This window comes from Panthera onca, chromosome C1 (assembly GCF_046562875.1).
Source record: "Panthera onca isolate mPanOnc1 chromosome C1, mPanOnc1 haplotype 2, whole genome shotgun sequence".
NCBI classification, from domain to species: domain Eukaryota; kingdom Metazoa; phylum Chordata; class Mammalia; order Carnivora; family Felidae; genus Panthera; species Panthera onca.
Window position 1 is genome coordinate 44,537,691 of NC_138346.1, and position 22,824 is coordinate 44,560,514.

The 22,824-nt window shown below is 37.7% G+C and overlaps 2 protein-coding genes across 8 annotated transcripts in view; one reads left to right on the forward strand and one right to left on the reverse strand.

The window, feature by feature from the left end:
• The window catches only part of NEMP2 (nuclear envelope integral membrane protein 2), a 174,245-nt gene that overhangs the window by 34,046 nt on the left and 117,375 nt on the right, over positions 1-22,824 (forward strand). Inside the window, exons 9-10 of one of the 6 annotated variants that reach the window (XM_060622399.2) lie at positions 15,263-15,308; positions 20,156-20,200. The exons of 4 other annotated variants lie outside the window; for them this stretch is intronic. In XM_060622399.2, the coding sequence (XP_060478382.1) occupies positions 15,263-15,299 (37 nt within the window). In that variant the 3' untranslated portion in view covers positions 15,300-15,308; positions 20,156-20,200. Of the gene's footprint in view, positions 1-15,262; positions 15,342-20,155; positions 20,201-22,824 lie in introns of those variants that run through there. One more of the 6 variants, XM_078451084.1, reaches the window with a different exon arrangement.
• MFSD6 (major facilitator superfamily domain containing 6) overlaps positions 1-22,824 on the reverse strand; it is a 78,549-nt gene that overhangs the window by 2,907 nt on the left and 52,818 nt on the right. For both annotated transcript variants that reach the window (XM_060622393.3, XM_078451083.1), the window contains exons 4-6: positions 3,730-3,891; positions 2,728-2,826; positions 1,344-1,624 (exon numbers count right to left, since the gene is read on the reverse strand). In XM_060622393.3, coding sequence (XP_060478376.1) covers positions 1,344-1,624; positions 2,728-2,826; positions 3,730-3,891 — 542 coding nt within the window. The remainder of the gene's footprint in view (positions 1-1,343; positions 1,625-2,727; positions 2,827-3,729; positions 3,892-22,824) is intronic.

Consider the following 22,824-nt stretch of genomic DNA (forward strand, 5'->3'; position numbering starts at 1 on the left):
GCAGAGCCTGCTGGGGATTCTCTCTCTGTGCCCCTCACTGTGCGTGTGTGCTCTCTCTCTCTCAAGATAAATAAAGAACCAAAATGGATTTTTCTCTGAATTAGTATATATCATTTCAAATAACTGAGCACCAAAAAAAGTTTTATTTCTGTGATTGATTCTAAAATGTAAAGAAATCTTAATATAATGACTTCTTATTCATAAGAATAACCAAGCCATACCAGCCAGTTTTTATTGATCCTAACATGCCAGAAAAAAAAAAAGTGCAATGATATATAAGCCTAATAGGCTTCCATAAAAATAAGGTTGAGTACCCAAAGTAATGAAAACATTGCTATTCAACCAGAAGATCTCATCCTTTCTCCTGCTTCACATCCTTTATATGCTCCTCCCACCCTGATACTCTCCATTTTGACTGGGCAGGGGATTCATGTGAGTTTATAATCTTGATAAATGAATAGGATCATGTATACACCAGGATGCATTATGATTATGGGTGAAGAAATCAGATTTGGTTTAAATTATAGAAATATTACATGTTAGTTTGCAAAGTCATGAGAAATTGAACTAACATAGTTCAAACTATTTTTTAAAAAGGAGATTATCCAAATTACTCTTTATTTTTGTCTTTCTTATGTGTCCTCGGAAGCTACTCTAATATATATAGCTGACCATGACTCATCAAGTAAAAGGACATGATTAAACACAAGGAAGTAGACTCATTACTTTAGCCAGACTATTCATAGAAGTCACACTTAATCATTTCCAAAGGCAGTATATAGCTTTAGTTACGATTACCCCCAGTTTTATCAATATGATTTGACTTTACTCAGGAGAGACCACATCTCCAGGGATAAGAAAAATCATACTTTTTATTTTTCACATGAGGCCACCAGCAAAACAACACTTCCACTAAGTTGCGTATCCCATTAGACTCATACAGAATTCATTAATTCATCAGATTATTTATTGAAGTCCTATTATATATAATGTCCCCACTAGAATTTTAGAATTACAGAAATTAATAGTTAACGGTCTCCCATGGCAAGAACCATATATGCTCACTGGAACTGGTACGTGTCAACACTGAAATTTTAAAGAAATCTACAATTTATTGGATTTTTAAAATTTTCTTTCTTTCAAGAAATGTCTTCTCTGTGAAGCCTTCCTGTGCTCCATAAGGTGAAATTTTCCCTCTGCACAACCTTGTATACACCTCTATGATGCACTTGTCATAGAATACTAAAATTATTTGTGTGTCTTATTTTGCCCACTAGACCTACCATAAATCTTGGTGAGTGAATAATTAACACAACTGAGCCCACTTAAGGTAGGGACTTTACCTGCAAAGGCTGTATCTCAGGAGCACGGTTGTCTCTTGTTAGCTGCATCATCTCTTTAATTTGGTAGAGTGCGTAGACAAAGGTCACCCAGGGGGAGGAGCTGACGCCCCAGGCTGGCTTGTTCACGTCCTCCTGTTCTTCCTGGTGCTTGGTTTTCTTGGGAGGAAGTCTGGGCTCAATGCGTGGCATGACGTCTTCAGTCTGTTGCTGTACCAAGTCAATGGTGGCTATGGGAACAGGACTAGAGGGCACGGGAATCCTTTCTGCCAACATTGTCTTGTCTGGAGAGAAAATCATGTTTAAATCATTTTTTGGAGTTTTCGTCACAAAATAAGCAGACAATCCCATGAGCCCATGCTAGTGTACTTGGCAACATTAATAAATTGCTATGTATCAGGGGCCTCTTGGTGCAGGTACTGAGCAACAGATGTGATGTTCATCTTGCAGGATCTCTTTATAGGGATTAATAGACATTAACTTGTATTTGTTTATGAAATATATTTTTCATTAAACTTAGATATAACTTAATCTGTGGGCATGGGTTATAATGAATGTGGCCTTAGGCCCACTTACAGGACTGAGTTTTTAAAGATAAGCATCAAAACAGGAAATGCCAGAAATAGCTGCTTCTGTTGGCCTTTTACTGGAGGCATAGACCATTTAGGATCATGAGGAAAAAAAATGTGAGAAAGACCAGTATTGGTCCTCTTTTCTGTATAGCTCGTTAGCATTAAAACTGGCCTTGGAGTTTTCTGTAATAAGCTAGTTTTTCCCTTTACAGAAGCATTTTAGGTACTTGAGGCAAACAAATGCCCCTCAAAGGATAGGACAAAGAAGATGAGCCTTGTTCTGGGACCCATGAGTTAAGCAAGAATATTTCCATTCTACTAGTTGGCTTTCTTCATTAAAAAAAAAAAAAGTTGATTCAACTTGTACATTATATTTGATATAACCTCCTTTGTATATAACAATTTTAATGAAGGCCATGCCTGGTTAAGGGAAAACTTTAAATTTTAAGACACTTTTTTCAAATGAAGGCAAAAGGTAAGTAATACCACTCCCTATCCCTAGTAGTAAAATTACTGCATAGCTTTATATGTGCAAAATCCCTTTAGAATACCAGAGAAATTTAAAACCAGTACTTCCTATACTACTTTGTACTATAAAACAAAACAAAAACAAGAAAACCCCCAAGCTACTTAAAATGGCCAGTATTCTTTTCAACATAGGACACAGCTTCTAACAATGGTACACATCAATTCATTTTCTCATACACCACTGAGAAAATCCAGCCAGGCAGGTCTGCTGTGTATTCTGTGACCACCTCTGGGTTTCTCCATGGCTTCAACCTTTAGAACCATTCAGAAAGAATAGACAGGTTTACCTTCCTCCTCACCGGGCACTGCCAGCCACTGGATCAGGGCAAAAAGCAGGAGGATCACCAGGCAGGCCATGCCGATTCCTCGAAAGGTTGCGGCAGCCCCTGTGAAAACAGAGCACTGCATAGAGTAATTCCAGGAACTGCAGAGAGCCCTCATCTACAGCTGTCAATGTGCTGAAGTTCAGGGCAAAGGCAGCAGAGCTTAGGACAAACCAGAGAATGACAAATAGCCAGTGGCTTCATAGAGTGGAAAAACACAGGCCTGGTAGGTCCCAGGAGACCCAGATGCTGGTATTGGATTGGTCATTCATCAAATTTTAAAACTATATTTATAAAGGATTATCTCTGAGTGCCTCTTACCATAAAACTCAGTGGTGCTCTCTTCTTTGAGCACCATTTACCTAACTATTAAACAGCCCTACTAATCTGTACTTGGAATAGCAGAGCTCAAGTAGTGCTATAAATTCAGATACCCTGGGCCCACCTTCCATAGATGACTGATCAGTCCAGATCCCTTGAGCAGGGTAATCTTATCTCCACCCTACCCTGTGTATTTCCGATAAGGGAGACCTGACAGGGCAGACAGATTGTGTTATCAAGAGATGTAGTGACATTACCAAAGCCAGAAAATAGCTAGATTTTTCTGGAATAAGGATGAATTTTCTTTCTTCTAGCATTAATATCAGCAAGGTTAGGGTACTTTGCTTCAATCCAAAAGCACATGCTGTCCATTCATTTGTTTGGCTCCTTTGAGGTATCTGTAGCATCTCATTAGGCTGTTTGTCACAGACGTGTGCACAGTTACAGGCTGGCTCTAATCATCTTAATGACTTAAGAACTCAGCTTTACAATTATGACTACCATGAAAGTGAGGAAGATAATATGAATACTGGAGTTTTAACTTCTGGCAATCTTCAGTAATAATTTAAGTGTTTACTGAGGTGTTGCTAAAAAAAATCATGTTTTCAACAACAAAGGAAAGGAAAAGGAGAAAGTCATTCTTACCAAAATAATTGACTAATACGCCTCCGATCATGGCACCACAACCTCTCCCCAAACCTAGGTGAAGGCCCTGCAGGATGCCCTGAGCAGACGTCCTCAGCTCAGGGGGAACTGCTGCACTGAGATAAGAAATGCACGCTGCCCAGATGGCCGCATGTGTCACTCCTGGAGAGGAAGAAGAGTGGGAATGTCTGATCAGCATTGCCTAGGTTACTCTTTTGTGGAGAGTGAATTATTTATTTAATTACACACACACACACACACACACACACACACACACACACACACACCCCTACCTAATAAAGACATATATCTGATTTATGGTAAAATATACATAACATAAAATTTACCATCTTTAACCACTTTTAAGCATTAAAGTACATTCAAAGTGGTATGCAACCATCCATCTCCAGATTTTAACACTGCAAACTGAAGCTCTGCACCCATTGAACAATAACTGCCTCTAGGCCCTGGAGACCACTATTCTACTTTCTGTCTCTGAATCTGACTACTCTGGGTACCTCATACAAGTGGAATCATTTATCAGTGGAATCGCTAATTGTCTTTCTGTGTCTGGCTTATCACTTAGCATAATGTCTTCAGAGTTCATCCACGTTTGTAGTAGGTGTCAGAATTCCCCTCCTTTTTAATATTCCATTGCAATATTCCATTGCAATAATTTAATATTCCATTCCATTCCATTTGTTTACTCATCTGTTGATGGACATTTCAGTTGTTTCCACCTTTTGGCTACTGTGAATACTGCTGCAATGTTTATGGGTGTTCAATATCTGTTTGAGTCCCTGCTGTCAGTTCTTTGGTGTGTTATACCTAGAAGTGGAATTACTAAGTCATACAGTAATAATATGTTCAACACTTGGAGGAACTACCTGTTTTCCACAGTAGCTGTACCATTTTACATTCCCGTCAGAAATGCACAAGAGTTAGTTCCAAGTTCTCCACATCCTCACTGGCACTTGTTATTTTCCGTGGTTTTTTTTATAATAGCATTCCTAATGGGTATGAAGTGGTATCTCATTGTGGTTTTGATCTGCATTCCCTACTGGCTAGTGAAGATAAACATTTTTTTTTTTTAAATGTGTTTACTGGCCATTTGTATATCTTCTTTGGAGAAATGTCTATTCAAGTCTTTTGCCCATTTTTAAAAATAACTTATTAAAAATTATTTATTTATTGATTTGAGAGAGAGAGATAGAGCATGAGTGGGAGAGGGCCAGAGAGAGGGAGGGAGGGAAAATTCCAAGCAGGCTCCACACTGTTAGAGCAGAGCCTGACGCAGGCTGGAACTCACAAGCCATGAGATCATGACTGGAGCCAGAACCAAGAGTTGGACGCTTAACTGACTGAGCCACCCAGGCACCCCAGCTTTTTTTTAAATGTTTATTTACTTATGAGAGAGAGGGAGAGAGAGGGAGAGAGAGGGAGAGAGGGAGAGAGAGAGAGAGAGAGAGAGTGAGAGAGGACGAACAAGTAGGGGAGGGGCAGAGAGAGAGAGAGAGGAAAACAAAGAATCCCAAGCAGGCTCCACAAGATCATGACATGAGCCAAAATCAAGAGTTGGATACTTAACCAACTGAGCCACCCAGGCGCCCTGGCCAATTTTTGAACTAGGTTGTGTGGGGAGTTTTGTTGTTGAGTTATAGAAGTTCTTGATATATTTTGGGTTTTAACTCCTTACCGGACACATGTTTTTACCTAAAATTATTTCCATTATGATTAGCACCAAGAATAACATTCTTAGTGGGGCGCCTGGGTGGCTCAGTCGGTTAAGCGGCCGACTTCGGCTCAGGTCGTGATCTCGCGGTCTGTGAGTTCGAGCCCCGCATCGGGCTCTGTGCTGACAGCTCAGAGCCTGGAGCCTGTTTCAGATTCTGTGTCTCCGTCTCTCTGACCCTCCCCCGTTCATGCTCTGTCTCTCTTTGTCTCAAAAATAAATAAACATTAAAAAAAATTTTTTTAAAGAATAACATTCTTAGAGATACATCTTTTTACATAATCTGAGATTATTTATTTGGCTATAGTTCTATAAATAAGGCTAATGACTCAAAGGATATAACAATTTTTATACCTTTTATATATAGTTCCAATTGGTTTTCTGAAAGAGCGTAGAGACCATTTGCAATGCTCAATACCAGTTTCATTATATTTTCACCATTTGTCGGAGGGAGGAAAGGATAAAGATAACAGGTGAAAAATAATTTGGGTCATTATTTTAAATGTACAGTAACTGTGCATTGTCTAAATTTAAATCTCTATTAGAACACTGCTTTATATTTAATAAAAAAATAATAAATAAATAAATACATGTAATAAAAAGATACTGTCACAACAAGTTTTACTGAGAAGGGGTTAAGAAATCATCTGATTCTGCCTAGATTAAGTAATGAGCTTGCTGCCTGAAAAATAATCCTAGCTGGAGATACTGTCATCAGAAACTCATAACCTAGGTTTTGAAAAATTAAACTAGAAGATTAATATTCACTTAATATTTAATCTGACATTAGTCTGCTTCTGACAAAAACGGAATAATGGACTGGATTTGCCCTCCTTCTGAAACAACCAAAAATTGGACACAATATATGAAATATAGTTCCCAAGACACTGGATATCAACAATAATGACTGATCTCTGATTGATGGGAAACAAATGAGGAGCCCCAGCTTACTGCCTGGTTAGAGTTCAAAAGCCTCAAGGCAGGGGCGCCTGGGTGGCTCACTCAGTGAAGCGTCGGGCTTTTGGTTTTGGCTCAGGTCATGGTCTCATGGTCATGAGTTAGAGCCCCACTTTGGGCTCCATGCTGGGCATGGAGCCTGCTGAGGATTCTCTCTCTCCCTCTCTCCCTGTATTTGTGCCCCCCCCCTTCCCTGCAACAAATAAATAAACTTAAAAAAAAATAGCTGCAAGGCATAGAGGGGGAGCCACTGAGTTGAGATGAAGCTAACAGTCTGGAGAGACCAAGGCAGCTAGAGTTCTAGGGCAGAGTACCAGAGAGGAGAGAGCTTTACAGAAACTAGAGGGATTGGCAGGTACCCTCAAGGTACTTGAATACCCTCAAGTATTCAGCAGAGTGCTGCAGCAAAAACATAGGTACAAACTATCCACAGCCAGGGAAGAACCATCCAAAAGCACCGCAGACAACAGTACTCAGAACCCATACAGGGCCAGGAATAGTACCTATTTCAACCACACAGGGAAGTTCATGATTGGTAGAGTATTCAAAAGGGTCTTGTGTTAGTATTATGAAAGAATTAGAATTACTAGGAACACTGCTCTGGTCCCACCTAAGTAATCTTCAAAAGCAAAGCCCAAAAGGATCATACTATTTCCAAGTAATTTATCTGTGTCCCAGAACAAAGCTCAAGAATATTTATAAGAAATACAAAAATATCTAGCACCCAAAAAAGTAAAATTCGCAATGTCTAGCATACAATTAAATTACCAGGGATGATCTGCACTTAAGTGGATTCCACTATTCAATAATGGAATAAACACTATTTTTGCTGGATATGTTAGATTATATGCTCTATAGTTAACTGAAACAACAGAAATAATTTTTATGAGGTTTATATATGTTTCAGTAATCATTTCAACCAGGTTATTTAGATGACTAGAAATAGTATGCATACTTAATTTCCACAGAAGTCAAATGAAATATTTGCTTTATCTGACTAAACAACTGCAGTACCTTAGATAATGCCAGCTTTCTCAGAACTGAGTAATTCCTGGATAGTCTTAATTATAAATGTTGACACAGTAGTACACAATGGAAATACTTTTAAATACTTCCCTTTATATTATTAAAGATCCTGCTAAACTCCATTTCTTCTCAGATACACGTTTTTCTTCATTAACAACACTAAGGAAAAACTCCTATATTCCAAGAAATAAAATGAATGTATTCAAAAAAAATTTTTTAATGTTTATTTTTGAGAAAGCGAGTGAGCACATGAGCAGGGAGGGGCAGAGAGTGAGGGAGTCAAAGAATCCCAAACAGACTCCATGCCGTCAGCACAAAGCCCGATGTGGGCTCAAACTCATGAACCACAAAACCACAAGATCATGACCTGAGCTGAAACCAAGAGTTGGACACCTAACCAACTGAGCCTTCCAGGCACCCCAGATATATTCAAAATTAATTAGATTCAATGGTAAAATCCAACACAGAGGTGGAAATCATTTCTTAAAAATGAATCATCAAAGATCTGAAACCACATCAAATGACTGTAAATTAACTTTAATAGTGAAGCCAAATCTATCGTTTTGTCTGTGTCTGAGCAATCAACTGCAGGATTTACAAGCAGACAGAGATGGGCCTATGTATTTATGTGACCAAAACAATAGCAAATATATTTTTGCTGTAATTCTGGATCAACTTTAAGTCTAGCAGTAAATAGGGTTTCTTTCTTTTTCTTCAAAATTCTAAGTGTTTTCTAAAACACTGACTCTTCTAAGATAATTAAAGCATCTTCCAGCAGGATGACTTAAGTCAGGATTCTTAAAGGTTCTAAACTATTAGAATTTAGGGGGTGGTATTAAGTGGCAGTTGTAAAAGCTTCTCTATAGTTAGATTTCTAGAGTTTCTTTACTGCTTTTGAGGACTAATAAGATAATTGGGAACCACATTCCGTAAAGCAACTCACACGGCATTAACTTAAGGCAAATATAGTAAACCATACAGTAGAAATTTTTTCTTTGGAACCAAATGCAAAAGAATGAAAGCCATTCTGCCTGTATGCTCCAACATTTTCCAGGGAAGATATAAAACTAAAATTGGTTTCTCTGAGATACCTTATTTCAAAATATCATGTAAACAGAAGAATCCATACCACTTCCTAGAGAAGAAACTAGCAAAACTAAAAAATCCACAAGAGGGGACTGGGTTGGTTAATAACACCTTTGTATATAAAAGACAATTATGGAGTTGTGATTCTTATTCTTAAATATGCAGACTTCTAGTAATCATATTAATTATCTGAAACTCTTGACAGTGTTTTTAACTACAGTTGTATTCTGGCCCTCTAATTTCAAAACAAGGAAAAAGCAATCTAGAAACTTAAAAACCCTCTGCCATTTTTCTTATTTGTAAGACAAAGAAAATCGTAGCAATTGTGCTACCTGAAACTCTCCTGTAAGAAGATTTAGGAGGTAAAAGAAAGAAGCCGAGAAAAGAAAATGCTTCCATCCACTTTACCTTTTATTAGAGAACTATGAAAAAAGTAGTAGCTGATTATTCTCTATATGATGAAATAAATTATTCAGTGGCATGGGTAAAAGTGTTTTCACACTAGAGCTTTTATAAGTTTTTAAACCTTTTAGCATGAGATAACTAGGTTGATGGATTAGTCTAGGAATAAAAAGATGTTAAAAAAAATAAATAAATAAGAATAAAAAGATGTTGCCCCCTGACTGGTAATAGTAACAAAGGTACTTGAAGTGACTCTCCTTCCTTGGCTACTTGTCAGAAAACTACTGATATTTGTGAATGGCAATTCAAACACCCAACTCACATAAGAGGTGCTTAATATATATGTTTGAGTGGCAATTCAATACCATATGTTAATTGGCAGTGAATGACTCTCAAAGACCACACAAGTCACAGAAGCTTCTTAGTCTCTCAGTCAATTCCTTACCTTTACTAGCGTCCCACACGATTACTTACAAGGCCTAACAGAAACACAGACATAGCTTCACAGGACCTACATCCAAGACCTTAACTGTTTGGGAATACACTACATTTGAATAACCAAGAACCACTGGAAATAAGTATGACTCACATTAAATTTTTTTCATTAATGATATAGTAGTCTACCAGGAATTGTGCTGTGTTTTTTTTTTTAAGTTTATTTATTTTGAGAGAGAGAGAGCAAGAGCATGCGTGGGCAGAGAAAGAGGGAAAGAGAGAATCCCAAGTAGGCTCTGCACCATCAGCACAGAGCCCAGCGTGGGGCTCAAACCTACAAACCGTGAGTGAGATCATGACCGGAGCCAAAATCAAGAGTTGGACACCCAACCAACTGAGCCACCCAGGTGCTCCTGTGCTAAGTGTTTTATATAGATTATCTCATTTATTCTTCCCAGTAGTAAGTACTATTTTTATTCTCCCTTTTCTAAAAAAGGAAAGTAGGCACAGAGAGATTAAAGTGCCTTGTCCAAAGTCACATAGACAACAGGGTAGTAGAACAGGATTTGAACCGAAGGTATAGAAGTATAGTGCTTAAGTACTATACTATATACCCTCATAACAACTATTGTAAGTATTATATAGTAAACATAACTATTTTGAGAAGCTTTTTGATAATATCAAACATGCCCCCAAAAATCTACTAATTAAAAAAAAATGTATAATCTTACCACCTACTTCTCCTCCTTTTCCAAAGAGCTCAGATCATTGATATTATCAAGTTTTTTATATGTCTCAAATAACTCTTTACCTTGTAATAGTCAAGATTGGTATCTGATCCTGTAACATGAATTTCAAGATTGTTCAGTCTTGTCCCAGAAAAATGCTCTACTGCAATAAATGTATGTAGGTATTAGCAAGAAAAAAATCCTTCCTTCACCAGTAGACAGCTGCTCCTTGTAAAATGCTGCCTGGCTTTTACAAAGCCATCGTAATGGCTGGGAGGGGTGAGAACTGACAATCAAAATACTGGAGAACTGGGATTTTTTCTTTTGTTTTTCTTGCTTTGCCACTGACTTATGCTCACTAAACAAAACATAAGTATCCCCAAAGCACTGGCACACCGAATCAGTTTTGACAGACCCTTTCCATTGATGGACCAAAGCATACATGTCCGTTACTTCAAGGTACTTCTCAAATGCTGGGCTTAAAAAAAAAAAAGTTAAAAAAAGCTTCTGAAAGATCCATATAGTGAAAAGTAAGAGACTGCTCTTTCTAAAAACAACAACAACAACAACAACAACAACAACAAAACAAAAACCAAAAACCAAAATCTCCACTGGGCTGGCAATAAAAGGAGTCTGTATTGTTTAAGGTAATGATAGCTGTTGTAATGGATAAACCTTGGAATCTTAGTGGTTTCATACAGTGGATGTTTTATTTTCTTGCTCATCTAAAGCCCAATGGGCATGGGTCAGGAAGAGTAACAGCTGTGCTCCATGTAGTTGTTAGGGATGCAGCCTACAGAGCTTCAGCCATCTTCAACACCTGGTTACCCTGGGTACATATACCCAGCTGGCAGAGTAGGGAGTGGAGGAAGGCACATGGAAAATTTTATGGTCTGGGTTTAGAAGTGAAACACATCATTCCTGCTCACAGCCACTGAACAGAATTAGCCAAATGGTCATACCTAACTGCAAGGGAGGCTGGGAAATAGAGTCCAACTATGTGTCCATGAAGAAAAGGATACATTTCATATCAGGTGAAAAGGATACATTTCACATCAGGTAAAAAGCAAGCCCAGTGTCTCTTCCAAAGTAAGGGCCACCAACAACAATGGACCTTTTAAAAAGAGCACAGAACCTTACAGAGAGCAGTTGACCTATCAGCAGCTGCATGAACCATACGTGTGTTGCACAAAAGACACTTTAAATAAGACATACAACAATATTGTTAAAGATCAGTGCTCCCATATCCACCAACATATATAGCACTACAAGAATCACCTTCATGCTATTCATTCAATAGCACTTACTGAGCACCCAGACTATGTGCCAGAACCCCTGCTCTGCTTTGCGAATCTGATAATGTACACATTAAAACACCTCTTTAACCACCATGGAGTTTATAGTCTAATGGGTGAAAAGGGCCTGGATTTACCTGAAAGAAAAAGACATTGAATTCCTTGAGGAGAATAAACATATCCAGCACCTAGCACAGGGCTTGACACACAATGGCAGCTGAGCAAAAGAATGGTGAAATGAAATGAAGCAGGCAGTGGTCACATGTTGCGGTATAAGGAAAAAGCATTTGGAGATAAAAGGTGCCCTGGGTAAGGTTGGAGAAAGATTCCAAATCCCATGTATGAGTAAAAATGAACAGAGGAGGGGCGCCTGGGTGGCCCAGTTGGTTGAGCGTCCAACTTTGAGTCAGGTCATGATCTCATGGTTTGTGAGTTTGAGCCCCGCGTCAGGCTCTCTGCTGTCACTGTGGAGCCCACTTTGGATCCTCCATCTCCCTCTCTCTCTGCCCCTCCCCTGCACATGTGTCCTCTCTTTCTCTCTCTCAAAAATAAATATTTTAAAAAAGAAATGAAGCTTCTGTAAGTCTCTATAAGCTTCACTTTACAAGTTAAAAAAAAAAAGACATGTGAGTTGCTTTTTAAAAAAAAAAAAAAGGTCTATAACTGATATAACAATATTTTATGGGCCCTTGTGAATTTCACATGGAGGCACCATTGCCTCAGCATACCTTTAAAAAGGTTTTAGGAGGTTACCACCAAAACTGACTGTGTTTAATGTCAAAACTTGCCAACCAGTGTATGCCTCATGCTCAGTGATTCCCCATATCAAGCCACACATGAGAACTGGTGTTATATCAAAGACAGTAAAAATTTCACTTCCCAAAGAAAGCTTTAAGAACAGTGTGCAGTGACTAATCATTTATGGCCAGGCTTTAATGCATAATTGCAATTTAACCTCTTTGAGGAGAATCTTCTAAATTATATTTCCTTTGGTCCTGATTTTTATTTATTTATAATTTTTCATTTTACTTTTGTTATATTATCTAACATTTATTGAAGGTAACTGTGTGCCGTGTAATATGCCAAATACTTCACATGCATCAGTTTATTTAATACTCATATGAGTTTGTTCCATAGCACAAGAGTCTAAGGCTTAGCATCTTTCCTCAAAACACATAGTTTATAGGTGAGAGCTGGAATACAAGACAGTCTAATTCAAGCCTAAGCACTTTATAGTTTCTATATATTATTATATTTTGGTAAGTTGTCTTAAATAATTTATAGAATGAGGTGGGAACATAAGTAAATGATTAAAAACATACTTATGTTTTTATAGATATGCAATGGAGACAGAATGGTATTCTAGGAAAAAAGTTATCATATTGAAGATTTCTTTACACATTTATAAATTTTTGACATAGAACTTCCTGTATTATTCAAGAACTTTAAAAATTAGAAAATACAATTACAGTACATTTTGCAGATTATAACATCAAGTGTATCTTCCTATGTGCGTGTTTCTTTGGAGAATTCAAAAAGTGTCAGCATGGTCTTTGAATTTAAGATGTAAACAATATATCTGAACAAGAATTTAGAACAACAGTCATAAGACTACTAGCTGGGCTTGAAAAAAGCATAGAAGACACCAAAGAAGCCCTTGCTGCAGAGATCAAAGACCTAAAAAGTAGTCAAGATGAATTAAAAAATCAATAGCTGAGATGAAAATAAACTAGATACAGTGACAGCAAGGACTGAAGACAGAGGAGAGAATAGGTGAAATAGAAGATAAAACTGTGGCAAATAATGAAGCTGAAAAAAAGAGGGAAAGGAAATTACTAGATCACTAGGGGGCGAATGAGAGAACTAAGTGATTCCATGAAACAAAGCAATATCCGTATCATAGGAGTCCCAGAAGCAGAAGAGCAAGAAAAAGGGGCTGACGGTTTATTTGGATATAACTGAAAACTTCCCTAACCAAGCATCCAACTCCAAGAGGCACAAAGAACCCCCTTCAAAATCAATAAAAACATGTCAACACCATGACGTGTCATAGTGAAATTGGCAAAATACAAAGATAAAGACAGAATTCTGAAAGCAGCCAGGGACAAAAGGTCCTTAACCTACAAGTGTAGACACATAAGGTTGGTAGCAGACCTGTCCACTGAAACTTGGCAGGCCAGAAGGGAGTGGCAGGAAATACTCAATGTGCTGAATAGGAAAAATATGAAGCCAAGAATCCTTTACCCAGCAAAGCTGTCATTCAGAATAGAAGAGATAAAGACTTTCCCAAACAAAACCTAAAGGAGTTTATAACCACTAAACCAGCCCTGCAAGAAATTCTAAAGGGGACTCTCTGAGTGGAAACCAGCAAAGACTACAAAGGACCAGAGAACATCACCATAAACACGAAATCTACAGATAGCATAATGGCACTAAATTCATATCTTTCAATAATCACTCTGAATGTAAATGTACTAAATGCCCCAATCAAAAGACACAGGGTATCAGAAGGGATAAAAAAACAAGATTCATCTATATGCTGCCTAAAAGAGGCTCATTTTAGTCCTGAGGACACCTGCAGATTGAAAGTGAGGGGATGGGAAAAAAAAAAAAAAAGTGGGATGGAGAACCATCCATCATGCCAATGGATGTCAAAAGAAAGCTGGAGTAGCCATGCTTATATCAGACAAACTAGATTTTAAAACAAAGACAGTAACAAGATATGAAGAAGGGCATTAAATCATAATTAAGGGGTCTATCCAACAAGAAGATCTAACAATTGTAAATATTTATGCTCCCAACGTGAAACACCCAAATATGTCAATTAATCACAAACATAAACTCATTAATAATAATAACATTATTGTAGGAGACTTTTAATACTCCATTTGCAACAATAGACAGATTCATCTAAGCAGAAAATCCAACAAGGAAACAACAGCTCTGAATGACACACCAGACCAGATGGGCTTAGCAGATATATTCAGAATATTTCATCCTAAAGCAGCAGAATACACATTATTCTAAAGTGCACATAGAACATTCTCCAGAATAGATCATATATTGGGTCGCAAATCAGCCCCCAACAGATACAAAAAGATAGAGATCATACCATGCATATTTTCAGATCACAATGCTACAAAACTTGAAATCAACCACAAGAAAAAATCTGAAAAGCCTTCAAATACCTGGAGGTTAAAGAACATCCTACTAAAGAATGAATGGGTTAACCAGAAAATTAAAGAAGAAATTAAAAAATACATGGAAGCAAATGAAAATGAAAACATGATAGTCCAAAGCCTTCGGAGTGCAGCAAAGGCAGTCCTAAAAGGAAAGTACATTGCAATTCAGGCCTATCTTAAGAAGCAAAAAAAGTCCCAAATACACACTCTAGCCTTACATCTAAAGGAGCTAGAAAAGGAGCAGCAAATAAAGCCCAAAGCCAGCAGAAGAAGGGAAATAATAAAGATTAGAGCAGAAATAATAGAGAATCCAAAAGAGCAGAACAGACCAATGAAACTAAAAGCTGGTATTTTGAAAGAATAAACAAAATTGATAAGCCCCTAGCCAGACTTCTCAAAAAGAAGAGAGAGGACTCAAATGGATAAAATCATGAATAAAAGAAGAAAGATCACAACCAACACCACTGAAATACAAGTTATAAGAGAATACTATGAAAAAACTATATGCCAACAAACTGGACAATCTGTAAGAAATGGACAAATTCCTAGATACTCACACACTACCAAAACTCAAACAGGAAGAAATAGAAAATTTGGACAGGCCCAAAACCAGCAAAGAAATTAAATCGGTTATCAAAAATCTCCCAACATCCCTCTCTAACCTTTTTTTTTTCTTCCCCTCCCCCATAGACTTGCGTTAAGTTTCTCAGGATCCACAGAAGAGTGAAAACATATGGTATCTGTCTTTCTCTATATGATGGGGGGTGGGAGGGAGGGGAGGGTGGGTAATGGGTATTGAGGAGGGCACCTTTTGGGATGAGCACGGGATGTTGTATGGAAACCAATTTGACAATAAATTTCATATTTTAAAAAAATGCAAAAAATAAAAAAATAAAAATAAAAATCTCCCGACAAATAAGAGTCCTGAGCCAGATGCCTTCACAGGGTAATTCTACCAGACTTTTTTTCTTTTAAAGTTTATTTATTTTGAGAAAGAGAGAGAGAGACAGCCAGTAGAGGAGGACCAGAGAGAGAAGGGGATAGAGGATCCACAGAGGTTCTGTGCTGACAGCAGAGAGCCTGATGTGGGGTTTGAACTCATGATGAGATCATGACCTAAGCCAAAGCTGGACACTTAACCAGCCGAGCCATCCAGTTACCCCTCCACCAGACATTTAAAGAAGAGTTAACACCTATTCTCCTTAAACTATTCCAAAAAAATAGGACTGGAAGAAAAGCTTCCAAACTCATTCTATGAAGCCAGCATTACCTTGATTCCAAAATAGACAAAGACCCCACTAAAAAGGAGAATTACAGTCAATACCCCTGATGAATCTGGCTGCAAAAATTCTCAACAAGATACTAGCAAATGGAATTGAACAGTATATTAAAAGAATTATTCACCATGATCAAGTGGGATTTATTCCTGGGCTTCAGGACTAGTTTAATATTCACAAATTAATCAACATGATACATCACATTAACAAAAGAAAGGATAAGAACCATATGATCCTTTCAATAGATATAGAAAAAGCATTTGACAAAATACAGCATCCATTCTTGATAAAAATCCTCAAGAGGATAGAAGGAACATACCTCAACATCATAAAAGCCATATATGAAAGGCCCACAGCTAATATCATCCTCAATGGAGAAAACCTGAGGGCTTTCCCCCTAAGATCAGGAACATGACACAGTTGTCCACTCTCACCACTGTTCAACATAGTACTGGAAGTCCTAGCCTCAACAATCAGACAACAAAAAGAAAGAAAAGGCATCCAAATTGGCAAGGAAGAAGTCAAACTTTACAGATGAAATGATACTCTACATGCAAAACCCAAAAGACTCCACCAAAAAACGGCTAGAGCTGATCCATGAATTCAGCAAAGTCGCAGGATATAGAATCAAGGTACAGAAATTGGTTGCATTTCTATACACCAATAATGAAGGAGCAGAAAGAGAAATCAAGGAATCAATGCTATTTACAATTGTACCAAAAACCACAAGATACCTAGGAATAAACCTAACCAAAGAGGTAAAAGATCTATATGCTGAAAACTACAGAAAGCTTATGAAAGAAACTGAAGACAACACAAAGAAATGCAGAAACATTCCATGCTCATGGATTGGAAGAGCAAATATTGTTAAATGTCTATAGTACACAAAGCAATCTATACATTCAATGTAGTCTTTATCAAAATAGCACCAGCATTCTTCACAGAGCTAGAACAAACAATCCTAAAATTTGTATGGAACCACAAAGGACCTCAAATAGCCAAAGTATTGTTGAAAAAGAAAACCAAAGCTAGAGGCATCACAATTTCAGACTTTAAACTGTATTACAGCTGTATTACAAAGCTGTAATCATTAAGACAGTATGGTACTGGCATATAAACAGACCCATAGATCAATGGAATAGAAGAGAGAACCCAGAAATGGACCCACAGATACATGGCCAACTAATCTTCAACAAAGCAGGAAAGAGTATCCAATGAAAAAAAGACAGTCTCTTCAGCTGGGAAAACTGGACGACAACATGCGGAAGAGTGAAACCGGACCGCTTTCTTACACCATACACAAAAATAAATTCAAAATGGATGAAAGACCTAAATGTGAGACAGGAAACCATCAAAATCCCACAGAAGAAAACAAGCAACAACCTCTCTGACCTAGGCCACAGCAACTTCTTACTTGACATGTCTCCGAAGGGAGGTAAGGGAAATAAAAGTAAAAATGAACTGTTGAGACCTCATCAAGATAAAAAGCTTCCGCACAGTGAAGGAAACAATCAACAAATCAACAAAACTAAAAGGTAACTGAAGTAATGGGAGAAGATATTTCCAAATGACATATCAGATAAAGGGTTAGTATCCAAAAACTATAGAGAACTTACCAAACTCAACACCCAAAAATCAAATAATCCAATTAAAAAATGGGCAAAAGACATGAATAGACACTTTTCCAAAGAAGACATCCAGATGACTAACAGACACATGAGAAAATGCTCAACATCACTCACTGTCAGGGAAATACAAATCAAAACCACAATGAGATACCACCTCACACCTGTCAGAATAGCTAAAATCAACAACTCATTAAACAACAGATGTTGGCAAGGATGTAGGAAAAGGGGAACCCTTTTGCACTGCTGGTAGGAATGCAAACCTGTGCAGCCACTCTGGAAAACAGTGTGGAGATTCCTTAAACAATTAAAAATAGAACTACCCTATGACCCAGCAATTGCAGTACTAAGTATTTATCCAAAGGATACAGGTGTACTGCTTCAAAGGGGCACATGCACCCTAATGTTTATAGCAGCACTATCAACAATAGCCAAATTATGGAAAGAGTCAAATGTCCATGGACTAATGAATGGATAGAGAATATGTGGTATATCTATATCAATATCAATATAGATATACACGTACATACATACAGTGGACTATTACTCAGTGATGAAAAAGAATGAAATCTTGCCATTTGCAACAATGTGGATGGAACTAGAATGTATCATGCTAACCGAAGTAAGTCAGAGAAAGACAAATATGATTTCACTCATATGTGGAATTTAAGAAACAAGACTGATGAAGATAGAGGAAGGGAAGGAAAAACAAGATAAAAACAGAGAGGGAGGCAAACCATAAGAGACTCTTAAATACAGAGAACAAACTGAGAGTTTCTGGAGAGGAGGTGGGTGGTGGTGGGCTGAGTGGGTGATGGGCACTAAAGAGGGCACTTTTAGGGATTAGCACTGGGTGTCATACGTAAGAGATAAATCACTGGGTCCTACTTCTGAAACCAAGACTACACTGTATGTTAACTAATGAATTTAAATTAAAAAAAAAATAAAGAATTAAAACTAAATCATGAAGTTAAACTAGTATTTGTAAAATAATTGGATAGCAATTAAGTACTAAACTATATAACACAGTCCATAAATCTAAGAACAATTCAGAAAAGGAAGAGCCAAGTATGGGATAAAATGCCCAGAACAGGATTCTTGAAGCAGAAGACATTTAAAGTGAATTTTAGGTGGACAAAATAATGCCTATTTCAAAGAAAAAGTTATTTAAGAGTTTTAGTTACTAAATAAACCATGGGAGTGACACAGAATAAAATTGCTCTACTGCAATTTATAAGACAATTCTGATTTAAAAAATGATTTTAACAGTTAATACCAGTGACTTTTATATGTTAGTTTATCAACTGAAAAGCTAAACCCAGAGCATTTTTTCTATCCTACATATTCATGTGGCAAGTGACTTGTGTTTCAAGGGTTAAGCCAGACAGACAATTTCCAATATTGATGCTAACAGACTAGAGTCATGTCTAGAATTGCTGCTGTCAGATAAGGACTGCACTGTCCTTTCATAATGTCTCCATGATCTTCCAGAACATAAGAGGAAGGAAAACACAGTTCTTATTTGGCTGAATTGGCATACTAAATAAGAGCAAAACTTCATAAATATCAGTTCAAGCCCTCCTACTGGTAAAAATGAAGAACATCTTTCATCAAAATCTTAACCCAGCTCCCACTGATAGAGCATCCTGCAGAGAAGGACCTGACACAGACCTCATTTGCACCTGTCAGTGCTTAAACCATTCAAGTACCTCGAAGGACCTCTTTTGTTACAGCAGCCCTACTACACTGGCCTTACTCGCCTTAAATGCATTTTATAGCAAGAATAATTTTGATCACATTCATCTCAAAGTTAGTAAGGATTCACAACCAATACCTGCATAGGAAGGAGCATAAAATATCTGTTTTTGATCTTTATAACAAATAGATATGCTTGATCACAACCATGAATGTTTAAATGTTTCTTGTACAAAAGTAACAGAGAAAATTCCTATAGGTCTTTAAAAATGAGATCTTGAGAAATATACATAAACTCTCCTACTCCTTCCACTGTACCCAGCAATACTTTTAGGGACTTAGACCCACTGTCTCTTTTTAAAATAAATGGCAGGCTCCTTATGGGCAGGAAATATGTCTTCTGCTTCTCTATATGGTGCTGCCAATTGCTTACAGAACAACATGTTTGCTGCAGATGGTAGCTGAACTGCTAAAAGGATAAGCCTGCAAGAGAATACAAGAATACTGGCCACTAAATATAAAAGATCTTGGGAAAAGAAACATCCTCACAATTCCCACCATTATCCAACAGTCTTACCTGTTACATTCAGTCCCAAAGAGGGAGAGACAGGCAGTGGAAGATAGGGAATAAAGCACATCCCTTGTCTCCTCCTATTCTGTTGTCCACTAGGTGATACTAGTTCTCACGGTGTTCTGGAGATGAGGCAAGGGGTAACAGGATGAAGAGATAGACCTCACCTCTATTTTTTTAAAAGAAGATTGTCTTATATGGCACTGGCTGGGAATGGAAGTGCTGACTATTCACTGTCAAGATGCTCTGGCCCCCCCCCGCCCCCCCCCCCACCCCAGCCAAGACTAGGTCTCTGGTAATCATCAGTAACAATTGCAGTCAAGGAATGAAGGAGCATCTATTATGATAGTGGGCTTGTCCTATAATTAACTCAGTGTTTTTTCATCATTTTTTCTTGTCTTTCCTACATCCTAAGCAGAGCTGCCTTAAGCACAAAGACTTGAAAGCACTTGGACGACACCTGTAAAGGTGGAAGAATCCAGACTGGCAAAACAAACCTCTTCAGTCAGAAGTGCATTTCTGTGATGCAGGATTTATTCCACGTGGGTGATCCACTATTTTCTGTGGGGAGCGCATGGGTCTAACAAAGGCAAGGGATTTTGTTTCCATTGTACAACCAAAACACACTCAGCACTCACTTCTGCTAGGGTATCAAACGGTCTCCTCCAGTCTTAGACACAAAGAACTCTTAGAAGTGGTCACAGAGCCCTCTGTGAGACAAAGTGACTCTAGGTATTTACAGATCCCCCTTTCACTTGCTTCAGATCAGGAACTAGATTTCTAAGAGCACAGGGGAAAATAAAATGAACGACAGAGGTATAAACTATAGCCTGCCATGGGAGGCAGAATTCCTGTTTGGATTCAAACATGGCCAGCTCCCTAAATCCTGGGATAACCACTCTGAGGTATCCATAGTATTATGTAAATATGTCCTGGATTGGCAGTTTGGGATGATGATGATAAACCCATCAAGCTCTAGCCATGGCATACACTTAGTTTCCCTGAAGTTGCCATTCTGCTTTCCATGTCTTAGCTCTGACACATGGCTCTGTGGCATTTTCTCTATGCCAGAGTGGATTCCTATGCACCCTTCAAACTCCAGCTCATAAGTGATTTCCTTGGGAAATCTTTAAATAATACCTTTATCATTCCACTCCCTGCTCCTTCCAAGGAGCTTCTCTGTTACCTGGTACATTTTTCTGATTCCATCTAACATGCTGTGGTAATTATGTGTTTACATATCCAGCTTCCAGAACAGATGGGGAGACCTTGGGGCCCTAGTTAATATATTATTTTTTATTACATTTTATTACCTTTATTACATTCCCAGCATGCTACCTGACTCTTGTAGTTATTTAATATACCTTTGATAAATTAATAGGAAAAAAGTTTTTTGATTCATAACAACATTTATTTTTTCCCTTTTATAAAATTCCTCTTTTGTTCCTTTAACCATTTAATTAAAAAGCTTCTCTTCTGCTCTCTTTTCTTGAGTCACTTATGTAATTTAATTCACATCAAGTTAAAAGGAGAAAGAAAGATATATGCATATATTATTACAATATGCTTTGTTTTCTGCGGGCATACCAGTTAGCTTTTTAATGTAGAGTCTGCACACTGTGGCATACCAATTAATAAAGAGGCAAGAATCCTGCCTCATACAATAGGACTAAAAATGGGATATCAAAGAACTGTGTTGCATTTGCCATGTTATTACACAAGTCTTTCCTGCAGTCCATATTTAGTGCTTTGTTATTCTTAAATGACACAATGCTGAGATACGTGCTCTGCCTCAAGACTTTCAGAGGAGCACCTGTGTGGCTAAGTTGGTTAAGCATCTGACTTCAGCTTAGCTCATGATCTCATGGTTCGTGAGTTCGAGCCCCTTGTTGGGCTCTGTGCTGATAGCTCAGAGCCTGGAGCCTGCTTTGGATTCTGTGTCTCCCTCTCTCTCTGCACCCACCCCCCCCCCCCTCAAAAATAAACATAAAAAAAAAAAAAGACTCTTTCAGAGTTCTAATTATTATGAACAATAATTTCTTATAAGACCAAATTTCCATTTCCTATTACAAATAAAATCCCCTTTCATCAATTATACTATTGCACCAGACCTGAGAAAAGCACCTTTAGATTATGTATATATTTTAATTTTATTATAATGTGAATATAAATTATGTTTCCTTTCAATAAGGATAGTTTTTTTTTTCAATGCCACAATGGGATTTGGTGTTTGCATTTTATACATTTTGTTTCATCTTACAGATCATGATGAGAAATTATGTTGATTGTGCTATATTTGTATCCTCAGTGTTGGAAAATAATAATGGCGGTCTCTAAAGCTAATGAAATTGTGTATAATCACATACTATTTAGTACAATTAATGATTTAGGAGCCTGGGATGTCCCAGAAGACCTCAACTCCAATCATCTTGTCCTGAACCTTTATTTTAATCATAATGCCAACCACCAAATGGCTCAGCCAAGCAGCTAACAAGGGTTTTCAATACACAGCCTAGATTATATGAGCTAATATGGCAATGAACTTTGTATAGAAATCCAAGTTTTCATTGCTCCTAAGGCATATGGCCAGAGCCTCCTAAAAATTTTTTTTTCGAAGTTATATGTTGAAGGGAAACAGTCCAATGAAGCAAAGAGAAGAACTCACATCAGGATATTTAAGCAAAGCTTTTAAAAGTTCATGGGAAAATAATAGCTTGACTGTAAAGCTTTAGTTGTAAATCACTAGATGTGATCAAAGTAACTGAAGAAATAAAATAATTATGACAACCTTTTCCAGTATCTATAGTTAACGTACAAACACCAAAATACCAAAGTCTTTAAAAGATAAATCCTTTTATACTTAAAACTACCTTTGGATGTGCATGCCTAACAACTGTACATAACAGTTTATTCCAGAGTTCCTTTTTCTTTGTTTAATCACAAGGGTGTGGGACAAATCCAGCTTTGTTTGGCTCAACAAACACAGAACACTCAGAGTAACTGAAGAGCCAACTCCCCTGATGTCACCTCTTCCTTAACAACCATTTCAAAATCCTATAAAACAGTAGGTCTGCCCTTCCTTCA